Source organism: Vipera ursinii (genome assembly GCF_947247035.1).
Source record: "Vipera ursinii genome assembly, chromosome: 1".
NCBI classification, from domain to species: Eukaryota; Metazoa; Chordata; class Lepidosauria; order Squamata; family Viperidae; genus Vipera; species Vipera ursinii.
In genome coordinates this window covers 198,290,372-198,303,375 of record NC_139512.1, presented here as the reverse complement: position 1 = coordinate 198,303,375, position 13,004 = coordinate 198,290,372, and the positions used below count along the sequence as shown (strand labels likewise).

Below are 13,004 nucleotides of genomic sequence, written 5' to 3'. Positions count from 1 at the left end.
GCGGAATTATTACAAAGTCAGCTTAATTGCCCCCAACAATCTGGGTCCTCATTTTACATACCTCGGAAGGATGGAAGGCTGAGTCAACCATGAGCCTGGTGGGATGCGAACCTGCACTAATTGCAGGCAGCTGGTGTTACTTAAGGAGGCATTAGCCCACTGCTCCACCAAGGCTCTATGTGAATGTAATATCAGAAAATCAATAAAATTTGTATAAAAAAGTTTAATAATTCAGGTGAGATGGCCACATCTTAGAATAAAATACTAGGGTTAATCTTTATCAACAGTATAAATGATTCACATGCATAGAAATCAAAGAAGAAAAATAAACAGTGTTCCTCAAATTTTTAACTTTTTTGCACTGCTCTCACTTGACAGAATATCTCAACTGCATTGATTTAGTTTTTTCAAATATGTATTTAGTACATATACAGTAGCTGAAAACTGTTGCTCTTTCTCTTAGCCTTTCAGCCCTGACTTCATAATCTTCAACTAAAAACAGTGGTAGTCAGAAAAATATCTACTTATATTGAAATGTACATTTGTCAAAAAGAAAATCAATTTAAGTGTGTGCGCAGCATGTATATTTATGGATATATTAATTTCTGTGCAGTTATATTTTAGAACCAAGTCATAGGAATTTGGAGATTAATGATTTCTTTTAGACATATGGTCTTTATTTAGGGTAAAAGGTGCTGGTTCTTACCTATAAAGCCCTACATGGCTTAGACCCAGGTTACTTGCAGGACCATCTGCTGCCAGGAACGACTCCCCATCGCCCTGTGCTCTCACACAGAGAGGGCCTCCTCAGGGTGCCGTCTGCCAGACAATGTCGGCTGGTGACCCCCAGGGGGAGGGCCTTCTCTGTGGGGGCACCTGCCTTGTGGAATCAGCTCCCCCGGGAGCTCCGGATGGCCCCAGATCTCCGGTCCTTTCATCGTGACTTCAAGACATACCTTTTCCAACAGGCTGACCTGGACTGATGATAAGGGCTTTTAATTATGTTTTTAATGTTTTATTGGTTTTAGTGGGGCTTTGTGATAGTTTTTTTTTTTTTTAAAATATTTGTATTCTGTATTTTATTGTTGTTAGCCGCCCTGAGTCCTTCGGGAGATAGGGTGGCATATAAGTCCATTAATTAATTAAAAATTAATTAATTAATCAGCTCCAAAAAGCAATAATCCATATCCACAGGATATACAGAAAAAGGGAAAACATTAATTCACAAATGTATGCTGAATTAAACTATCCCATGACAAAGACAAAAGTACAAAGATGAAGATGATAAAATGTTAGGGAGCTACAATCAGCAATGGCTCTTTTAAAAAAAATATATTTCCTGATGTACCTTCTGCTGATTTAGGATAAATTCAGTTTATTGCAAGTTAGGACAAGTCTTAGCATTACATCAGTACCACTTAACTGTAAAGAAAAAAAAGGTATGAGAATTAAAGGTCTGGTTCTAAAAATGTAATGAAAGAAAATGATTCTTAGATATCTATTGGATGAAGGTCATCAAAATTAGAGGCAGTCATACCAGAAGAGCTGCGTAATTGGGTTATTGAGCTCTGGTGTGTATAAGTGTTATACTATTATACTGGTTTCCATCTCTTTAAAGCAGCCATGGTTTTTGATTGTGCTGTTGCCCACTGCAGTTATTTGTTGTATTCCATTGGCTTCTCTCTGCTAAACTGCCTTTTTAAAAACATTTTTTTTTCTCATTTCAGGGAAATGAAGCAAGCTACCCACTGGAAATGTGTTCGCACTGTAAGTTCAACTTTACTTAGACTGCTTGTAACAAAAGTGCAGCTGTTATCCTGAGAAATACTCTTCTCAGTATAGAAGAGAATAGATAGTTCAAGTTTATAATAAAAAGGCAAGAACAGTTCTTTGCTGGTTTATTTCTCACCATACAACAAGAATAAATTGCTTCAGCTAATTGAGAATGAGCCACCATTGAATAGTATCTGTTTTTAAGATAACTGGTCAATATATTAGTAGTATTTGATTTGAACCTTCAAAGGATAAAAACCAGTGGATTAAATGTTGGCAATATAAATATTTTTAAAACACTTATTCTTTAAACTTAAATTTTGTCTATTTATTGGTATCCCATCTTAATTATTTTTATAAATAATTTGCACAATATACTTTCCTCCTCCTAGTTTCCCTACAACAACAAACCAGTGATGTGAGTTGGGCTGGGAGAGAGGACTGGCCCAAAGTCATCCAGCCAGGGTTTTGTGCCTTAAGCAGGACTAGAATTCAGTCTCCTGGTGTCTAAACCAATAGACCAAACTGTCTCTCATTACCATCTTTAAAACAAGGAGGAAGGCCAATTATAATTCTTGGAAGTAATTCAACTTTAATTATAATTTAATATAACAATGTAGTATATGGAATTCAGCTAAACTGAATTTGTATATACAAAATATCTTTATGGTGTTCTGTTGTATTCTTGTATCAGTACCTTGCAAAGCTACTCCTAAGATATTGAGGGATTCATTGAAATATTGCCTGGGAGTTGAAAAAGAAAGGATGGGAGGATTAGTTATGAATAAAAAGTGTCATTAATCTTTCTTCCCAAAAGTTATGCACAAAGTGAATGATTTAAATTAGTTTCAACAAAAGATGACAATTAGTTTCAACAAACCATGACAATTTATTCTCAGTCCCTTTGAACTTCTTTAACTAACAGATGTACAATTGCAATTCTGTGTTCTCTGAAGACTTGGAGTATGTACAAAATAATAACAATAAAACAAAACCATTCCCTTCACTATAAAGATGCCCAAAGAAAAATACAAGACAGTAAATCCATATTTAAAACTTACGGTTTTTGTTGCCTTCTTAAATGCTGAAATTTAAAAACATATCAGGGCAAAATATTCCATAAGAAGGAGAACATCATGGAAAAGATCTACCTCAAAATCCACAATCCTCTTCTGATGGACATATGATGAAGTGTCTTACTGGACAGGCAGAACCATGCTTGATAAGATGGTATCTTATAGCCTCCTGGAACCACACCAAGCAGGGCTTTATAGGTAATAACCAGTGCTTTGAATCCTGCCCAAAATTTTACTGGCAACTAAGGTAGTAATTACAATATAGAGTGACACATTTTCTCTGTTAACTTCCTGGACGCCAGATTTTCTACCCATTTAAACTTCTGGGTTATCTTAAAAAAAAAACACTCCACATGAAATACAGGTATGTATTCCACATAAATGCCCAAGTCACAATTATGATATTGCAGCGAACCACAATCATGGGATTGCCATTTCATTTTATAAAGAATCCAAAGTCATAACGACGTGTAATTTCATGAATGAATTAAATAATTTATTCTACTTATCTCATATGGTTCTATCCAGTTGATAGTTGGATTTGAGCTAATGGAAGTGACATCATTTGCAACGAAATCAGCAAAATCATCTAGGTAGTCCCATCACTAAAAATGTTACAGATTAGATTAGATTAGATTAGATTAGATTAGATTAGATTAGATTAGATTAGATTCTGCAGATACAGCAGACTCTAGTAGTTGTATTTATCACTACAGTACTATGAAAGCCCAAAACCTATTTGAATGGTTGCTTGGTCAAACTGACTTTTCACTTGCTTTATCTCCCAACACTCCTCAAAACTGTTAGGGATTGGTAACTGAAAAGAGGCCTTGCAGGAACAATTTCACCTAGTCATTTGGTTATGCTCTCCCCAGAATGAACCAAATGGATTAGGAACTTTCTACTTTATCATTAAGAGAACCCCCAAGTTCTAAGTGTTTTGATTTTGTTCTCAGTATGCTAAAATTATCTTTACAATATTGCACTCAAAAAAATTTCTAAAGACTTTTTTGTAGCATTGTCAATTCTAATTGTACACTAGAATTAAGATTTTGTTATGTATATGCTGTCCCTGAAATCATATTGGAAGAACACCATGCTTTCAGGACTGGTAAGTATATATTCAACAGTTACTGGATGTTCCACTAGCTTAGATCTTTCAATAATATGAATATTAATGGATTGAATCTCAGTGCATGATATTTGAAAATTGATACTACTTTTAGTATGAATTTACATTTGTTTTGCACAAATGTTGATAGTCTTAATAGGGTTCTGGTTCTTTTTGCTCCCAAATTGGAATAACACACAACACAGCTTTTCACCTTTCCAGAAGGCTGTTAAACAATTAGATTAGAACTCTTATTTTTCAAAGTAATTAATATAATCATACTTTTGACCAGACCTATATTGTCATCTTCACAGAAAATGTTTTACTTTATTATGCCACCTTTTGGAGGAAGAAAATGCACCTTGTAAGATGCTAATATATACTCTAAACTGTATTACGTAAATACAGAGCACTATTACATTCATACCCAAACTGAGTTTTGAATAGAAATTACTAATTTGTATCTCGTTCATAATCCAATGGATACTTAATAGTTTGCAAAGATTTGATCAAGATTGCTAGTGACATAGAAAAAAGAATGTTACTTTTAATTGTCCTCCAATTTGCTATACAGGTAGTCCTCAACTTATGACTATTTACTTAACAGTTCAAATTAACAATGGCCTCAGAAAGGGTGCTATATGGTCCTTAAAATCTGAAAGTCCTGCTTGGATTTTGGCAAAGAAGAATGTGGTGCCTAAGTGGAGTCCGCCAGGGCTTTCCTTCTCCCCCCCCCCCCCCCGAAGCACATGGGACTCTATCCATTTAATGACCTGAGCAATTAGTTAACTATTGGAACTGGGAGTGCCAGGATTCTGGTTGTTAAGTGAAGCGCCGGATATTTCACTTAACAATCATTTTGCTTAACTAAAATTCCAGTCCCAGTTGTAGTTGTAATTTGAAGACTATCTGTACTTTATAACATAGGCATGCAGTCTTCTGAAAGTGCTTCCATTACATCAAGAATTGGCTAAAACTTACAAAGCACATTTTATTATTTCAGTAATCTATAATATATAGCGAGTGTGTATGTGTATGCACACAGACACATATGTTTTGTAAGTGGTATATAAAACTTTGACAGTATTTCTGGTGGTTTTTGAAGTCAATGGAAAAAAATATTTTCAGTTGGTTTACCTAATAGCTGGGTTACTATGGACTTCATCTAATATAATGAAATAGACCTTTTTCTTTTTCCTGTAATGTTGGGATGGTGTGATGTGATGTAGAAGCAATCAATTATGTGACTAGAGTTCAGTCATTAGCTGATATTCATCTACTAACCAATGTTAGGTATAATTCCTTCAGTCTATAGGAAAATTCCTTAACATTTACAGGTCAGTTTCAAGTGTATTCAAGGAATATGTAGAACTACACACCTCACATACTTTCTGTTACTTGTTCAGCTTATTCTGCTACTTGTAAAATGACATATGGTGTGGCTATCTTTTTTTTTTACTGTTGTTGGATACAAAGAAAATGATGCAACATTCCATTTCATTCTAATGTTAATTTTTCCTCAAAGAAAACATCCAGGCTTATATTCTAGAATATTATAGAATGAAACAATATACATTTCAGCCAAAAAATATTTGGCAAAATTTTATTTTTTTAAATAAAGAATATTTGATCATTCAATAGACAGTTAAAGAGAATGGCATCTAATCCTTTGATAATTTCTTAATTGTGTTATAAATTTAATATTTGATCAACACCAGTTCAGTTTCATAAGGAGTTAAAACTAAAAATAGAAATAAACTCATTTTTTATGGATTGTAACTGACCTCACTCTCATTCCCTCCTATTTAAAAGATAACTGACGTGGGTTAGATAATTAAAAGGAGATTTGTACCTGACAGATGCTTGTAAACATGAGGCTGAAGTTAACTAAGCACTGTTAGTCCTTTGCACACTTGAGTCAGCATATATTAGGTTATACAGAGCTCTAAAGTAAGGTGTGCAATGTCCTGTCCTGTGAAAGGTAATCCATATTAATTTATTACATTTAAAGCTGTTTGGGTGTAAGAGTAAGGGGATATGCACATTCTTAAATAGTTGTCATTTTTAGATCTGAACAAGATATTGTATTACAAGGAATAACTATTATATATTCAGTTTAGGTTTTCATATTTCTCTGTCTTTCCCCTACCCCTTTGCCAGTTGATGCAGATGAGATTAAACGATTGGGGAAGAGATTTAAGAAGCTTGATTTAGATAACTCTGGTTCTTTAAGTGTGGAAGAATTTATGTCTTTGCCTGAGTTACAACAGAATCCCTTGGTACAACGAGTAATAGATATATTTGATACAGATGGAAATGGAGAAGTAGACTTCAAAGGTAAGAAAAGTTTAATTTGCTATACACTTATTCAAACTGTCAGGTTTTGCCTAACGTGATAAGATATAGAATTTTTGTAGTTTTTCTAAGTTAATTATAAACTTCAGTTATTCACGTTCTATGTGATAATGTAGCTTTCCAGTTGAGAAACGTTTTGTATTATGAGCTAGGAAGGATTCATAATGCTTCTATTCATAAATAGTTTCTCTGAAATGTTGGAAAGCATTTAACAGTTTCGTAATTGTATATCTGTTTGGGAAAAGGAAAAATGGTTTGTCTTGCTCACGAGTGCAATTCCCTCAGTGGAAACATTTCATTTGATTCAGTTTTTAAAAGTTCTAATCACCATAGGTTAACTCCATCTAGGAATTAGTTTCTTGGACAGTTGTTCCACAGCTGAAAATCCTATTTATCCCTGATACCTTTTCAAATGGCACAAGGATTACAGAAGAACCATTAAAAGTCTTAGTGCTGAGTTTGGTTAGTGTGAAACGAAGTGAACTTGGAGATAGTCACGGTACTTTAGAATTTGAAAAGTAAAACTTATCAAAAAGTAAAATAAACAAAAGTCCCAGGCTGTATTTTTTAAAAAAAATAGTTTAGGAGCATATTTAAAAAAATTAAATAATCTGTCAACCTAAAGAAACAGAATTTTAAGCTTCCACATTCAATAAAATAAATAAATATTTTTTTTTATCTTCCGTCAGTAATTAGATCACTATTTTTGGGCTCCATAGCTGATTTGGGTTGGCTCTAGATACTTGCTTTTAAAATGCAGATGATAACCAAGTGGGCATGTTTGGATGTTTGATATGATTAAAATGCAAAGAGATTATGTTTTTCTATTCATTCCCTTTCAACTATTGATGACTCCACACAGAGTTCCTTGACTCTTGAATTTTGGAGACCTGTAGGGAGATGAAAAATAAAGTGTTCTGTTTTATTGTTCTAAGACCCCTTAACACTTACAGGGAGGAATAACATCAGTTGCAATAATTATACCTGCACCTTGGGCAGAGTGTTGTAGTATGGCAATTGACCAGAGCTGCCCTTGGCAGCCTTAGCTGCTCACTCAGGCATCAACCCAAGCAAAGCTGGCCACGTCTGGAAAGCCTCATCCCCTTTCAGCCTGTCAGCACAAGCAAAGCTGCCCAGACCCAGGAAGGCTTTGCTTGAGCTAATAGGCCAGATGGATAGTGAATCTTTCAGGCCATAGCAGCCTTGTTTGTCTTCTCGGGCCAAATGAGTGATGAGATAGGCAGGTAGAAGGAGCTGCAGCATCCCTGTGGTTCTAAGTGCAGGTGGACTGCCAAGGACCTGAATTGGTACCACATGACCACAGGAGGTGCTGCAGTGATTGTAACTTTGCGCATGGGATATAAGTACCTTGGTCCACCAACATTGTAATTTCAAACAGTTGCTGAACAAATAGTTGTAAGTCAATGATTATCTTTAAAAGCTGCATTTTTATGTGTCTTTGGAGAGTCACAAGATCTTGTCAAATAAGAAAATTGAAGTACATAGTACCTAACTCGGGGTCATAAAAACAATAATTAAAAATTACTGCTTTTAAGATTGTTATGGAAGAAAATTTGAGAGTATTTTCCAAAGTTTGGGATATATAAAATATTTTCTAAATTCTCGTTATACCTGTATTCTGTAGAATTTATAGAAGGAGTCTCCCAGTTCAGTGTCAAAGGTGACAAAGAGCAGAAGTTGAGGTGTAAGTATATTATGTTGTGTTAATTACAAGCTACTATGTTTTATTAAAAAGTTGTTTTTCTCTTCTTCCTCACTTAATCTTACTTCATAAGCCATTTTAACTTTTAATGTACCTTGGGCTAGATAACAGTTGGAAGATTCATCAACATGATTTTCATATTTCTGAGATAAAGTAAATGGCTTTTACATAAAAATGGCTATTCTAATACTTCTCCATCCCCCTTTTCCTTTTGATACTTTGAACAATGAGATATTGATTTTTAACTCTTCCTTAGCAATAACATGTAGCTGGAAATTATACAGTTACATAGACGTAACTATTCTTGCTGAATTTTAGCAATGAGAATTTGAGAAGATATACAACAGTATGTTTAAGATAATGCAAATTACATCATAGTTTATATAAATCCCATAGAAGTAGGGATTTATATAACAAAATATAAAATAAAGTAGTCATTGGTTATTTGTATAGTGATGTCAGACTTTTCATAACTAGTCCTTAGAAGATTAAATGAGATTACTGACTCTTACTGACTTAGTTTCAGCAACCTAGAATTTAAGGAGAAATTTCTTTAATTTTCCTTCAATTGTAAGAATTTCCAAGCCTTGAGTTACACTGATTCACTAAGGCACAATCTCTTTGAAAACTTTTTCCATAATCTCTTAGTAGCTGCATTGAATTGTTTCTGTTAAAACAAGACATTCAAAAGCCTCACCCTCAGCTTTCCCAGTCTCTCAGAAAGTCTTACTCAGAATTGCATTTTTCTTTTTTCTTGGCAGTTGCTTTTCGCATCTATGACATGGACAAAGATGGTTATATTTCCAATGGGGAGCTTTTCCAGGTTTTGAAAATGATGGTTGGGAACAATCTCAAAGATACCCAGTTGCAGCAAATTGTAGACAAAACCATAATAAATGCAGATAAAGATGGTGATGGAAGAATATCCTTTGAAGAATTCTGTGCTGTAAGTGTATTTTTCCCCATCATTGCAATTAATATTTTCATATATCCATTACAGTTTATTCAGCAACTAATGTTTTTGTTATTTCACCTTTGACAGTTCTCTTATATGTGTCATTATAACGATTTCAGTGTGTGCTTCATAACAATCATAAGTAGAAGTATTTTTTTAAAAAAAAATTCAACACCCACCTAGTTCAAAATAATCAGGCTGGTTAGGAAGAACTATAATTGGATTCTAGGCCAATTACATCAATTTTATCTAATGTATGAACCAACATATTTATTACTAATATTTTAAATCCAATTATTCTTGTCCTACCTATTGTTGTTTCATGTCTTTTTAATTCTCACAGTATTTTTTAATCAATATTTCAGGTTGTAGGAGGCCTAGATATTCACAAAAAGATGGTGGTAGATGTGTGACTCTTTATGATACTACCCAACACTTTTGCTTTCTTCTCCATCTCTGAAGATCTGCTCAAGACGTCCAGCAATGCTCTCTGTGTATTTAAATGGAAGTATTTTTCTCTGTGAAACCATATTTTCCAACATGAGCCTCATGAAGCCAACTAAGTGTTGTTGAACTTTCATTCTCTCAATAACGCAAGTGTAGCACTTTAAAAGTCTGAAGGACAGCAAAATGGAAAGAGCATATCAGTGTGGTGGAGAAAGGGAAGGGGGTTGGCTTTTTAATTTATTTTTCTCAACTTTTATAACAAGAAAATATCTATCTATATATATGTGTGTGTGTATTTATATATAGATATATATGTTGTGCTTTCTATTTAGTAGTTAGGCAAGCTTTAATTTAATATACTTGATTTAGGCATAAAACTAGAGTACAAAAGTGCCAAGCAGATTATTATATAGTTCAACACATATAGATATACATCTTTACTTTTATGTCACACAGATACATACATGCAGGCATACTTTAGAAGAATATAATGTTTTAATGGATGTTAGGTCAACTTTTTCCTGTGACTGTTTCAGATGTTTATATATTGGCTGGCTGAATAGCATCATTTCCTGTTAATTTATCTTAATTACATTTTTGTATGACAGGAATGTAGGTTAGTTTGTGTATATATGTACACTATTTAATAGTATATGCATGTACATATATGTACACATACTATTTATGGGTATTAAAATAGCAAGGCATGTTATAAAAATTTAATTGCCAAGAACTAGGTTGTATATGCAAAAAGATGCTTATTTCATTTTTTCACTTAATAAATGAACACAATTGCATAAAATAAACCTAGTGAACATTGGCTCTTCTCCATTAAGTATAGATAAAACAGTTGTAAAGACACTTGTTTTTCAGTACTAATCTTAATTAAGAATTAGGATTAATTTCCTAGGATACTTTCTGCAGTGAGATTACAAAACCTCTCATGCCATTAAAATATCTTCCAACTATATAGTTTAATATACTCATTTAAGTTGCATAAGTTGCATAAAGCCTGGTAATATTTTATATATGTGTATATAGGTTTATTACAGGAAAAACATTAACCTTTGCCATAGGGAAAGAGGTAAGGTTCACATTATCTTTTTTTTTTAACCTCCTGATCGTCAGCTGGAGAATTCTTTTTTCTAAATTTGTTTTTATCATGACTTGTAATTGACAGTAACTTTATATGTGTGATATAAAAGTAGCAAGGCATGTTATACAACTTTATATCATTCTTTTTCTGCAATGGTACTATTGGCTAGAAAAAAATTGTTAAGATTTTTAGGATAGTACGCCCTTTCCTCTAGCAATTTTTCTATTTGAAACGTTTTATAATCCGCAGTGGAAAGGCAGGTTGCTCAAACTTAAAATCAGTTGCCTCCCAGCCAGCCATAGCTGTTCCTTCAATTGAGTGCTGCACATCATGGGCTCTGTCTGTGAGAGAGAAATCCAGGTGCTTGGTGTCCTTGCATGACATGAAGTTTTGCATGTAGATCGATTTGAAATGTTCCTCGTTTACATGATTTGCATAATTTTAAAAAAAGATAATGTTGCCAAACATTTGGTAAATGTTAAAACAGAAAATCTCCACTACATGTATCTTTCTTCCTCTGGATCAGTATGTGGATTATAATCCCAGCCAGTGGTTGTATTTGTTCCATTGTCAACTGCCATGTGCTCTGCTTCAGGGGGAACTAGTCTTTTGTGAATTTTTTTGTACATAAATATTTGTTACAAATATTTTAGCAATTGCTTTCTATTTCTTAATTGCTTGTGCATACCCTTGCTGGCATAATAGAAAATAGTGCTAATGTTACTTTCGTACTGGGGGAATGAGCTTTTTTTTAGTTTGTGTGCAAAAAATGGGTTATGTTGAATGTTTAGATTTTTCCTCTGCATGCTATATCATACATTGTTGGAACTATAGGAACCTTAATAATGTATGAATAAAAATAAACTTTATGAACTTTACTGCATGGTGTTAAAACTTGAATTTTTTTTTTCTGAATTTCAGATCTGATTGTACCAAAATTATTTGATGCTGGTAATTAAATACCTGTAACAATATTTGCCCTTTTTTTCAGTGACAGATCATTTAACAGCAGGTAGCATCAGATTTAATGTTTATAGGGATAACCAATTCCCAAATTAATTTTTCTTTGACATGCTAACTATGCTGTATTAGTGAATAGGAACCATTAGATCCAAGATACATTAAGCTGTAATTTTATGGTAGTTTTTGGCACACTTATGGGGAGAATTTTAGTTGGTCAGTTTTATTCTTAGTTCCACGGTAATACCAATTTTACTTTAAGCATAGTATTTTTTCTAATTTTGCAATCTTGACTCATTGCACATATAAGGGAAAGTTCCATCTAAGATGTATCTACTGTAAACCTCGGAATAATGAATTTAGGATTGAATGCACATATTGTCCATTCCTATTTCAGCACAGAATCTTATATTTAAAAAAACAACTATAGTATCTTAGATCCAAAGAGCCTCATGTAGAATTTAAAAGAATCCCCTTGAATCTGTAAAGAGGGCTTTTCTTGTACTATCTCTGAAACTTACAAAACATATGGGGCTGTAACTAAGAACTGGCACCATACATACAATATATAATTCAGCTATTCAATCTGATTTTGCAAATTGACATTAAGCTTGAGTTACTGGGAATTTACATAGTAGCTTAAGAGCTAGTTTGTGGTATTAAAATTATGAATTTTACTATGAAAGGATCTTTAGTTTGCTATTAGCAAGCTCTCATTAATCCGTCAGCATTCATGGGATAGGACATTTTTTGTTAGCAACTTGCAGAATCTTACAGCAAAAAATGGGAAAAATCAGTTGTTCCAAAAGCTGCTGTAAACTGTCTACATATTTGGACCGTGAAATAATATGAAATGGGCTCTGATCTATAAATGTTTTAAGACGCCAAATTACTAAAAATTACATTTTAATGTGAAGACCTGCAAGGTTCTTTTATGATGGATAGATACTCATTTCCTGAGAGGTGGTTTGGTGTAGTGGTTAAAGACATTAGGCAGAGACCGAGTTTTAGTCCTGCTTTAGGTAGAAAGGCAACTGGGTCAATTCCATTCTCATAGCTCTAGGAAGGAAAAGTCAAGGCACTTCCCAAAATGTCTGCAAACAAAACAGCAAAAACTCGTTCAGGCAATTGTCAAGAGTCGAGACTAAAGGTGTAAGATTCCACTTGCCTCCATTTTTGTTTTAGACTTCTTTGGTGCCCTCTCAAGTCTAGTTTGCATTCTGTCTCTGCTGTAGAATTAGAAAGGCGGGTGGCCCTAATGCAAAAACAGCTAACCCTAGGATCTACTGTTGCTTTACGTATGTCCCTCTGTATTTCCACAATATTGGAAAAAAACTTACTTCTCTTCTTCCAGGAAGGAAGGTAGCAACATTGTAACAGCTTCCTCCTCCCTTGGGAAAAACATTTGTGATTGGAAACATTTGATCAACTTATTTTAACATCTGGATAAATGTAGTTAGATGCTTGTAGTTTGCTAGTTTAACCATAAATACATTTGTGTGCTAAAT

At 33.8% G+C, this 13,004-nt stretch overlaps 1 protein-coding gene across 2 annotated transcripts in view; it reads left to right on the top strand.

Moving 5' to 3' along the window:
• PPP3R1 (protein phosphatase 3 regulatory subunit B, alpha) overlaps positions 1-11,414 on the top strand; it is a 42,059-nt gene extending 30,645 nt beyond the window's left edge. For both annotated transcript variants that reach the window (XM_083369956.1, XM_083369957.1), the window contains 5 exons: positions 1,728-1,767; positions 6,121-6,297; positions 7,961-8,020; positions 8,800-8,984; positions 9,359-11,414. In XM_083369956.1, coding sequence (XP_083226082.1) covers positions 1,728-1,767; positions 6,121-6,297; positions 7,961-8,020; positions 8,800-8,984; positions 9,359-9,406 — 510 coding nt within the window. In that variant the 3' untranslated portion in view covers positions 9,407-11,414. The remainder of the gene's footprint in view (positions 1-1,727; positions 1,768-6,120; positions 6,298-7,960; positions 8,021-8,799; positions 8,985-9,358) is intronic.
• Positions 11,415-13,004: the final 1,590 nt, after the last annotated feature.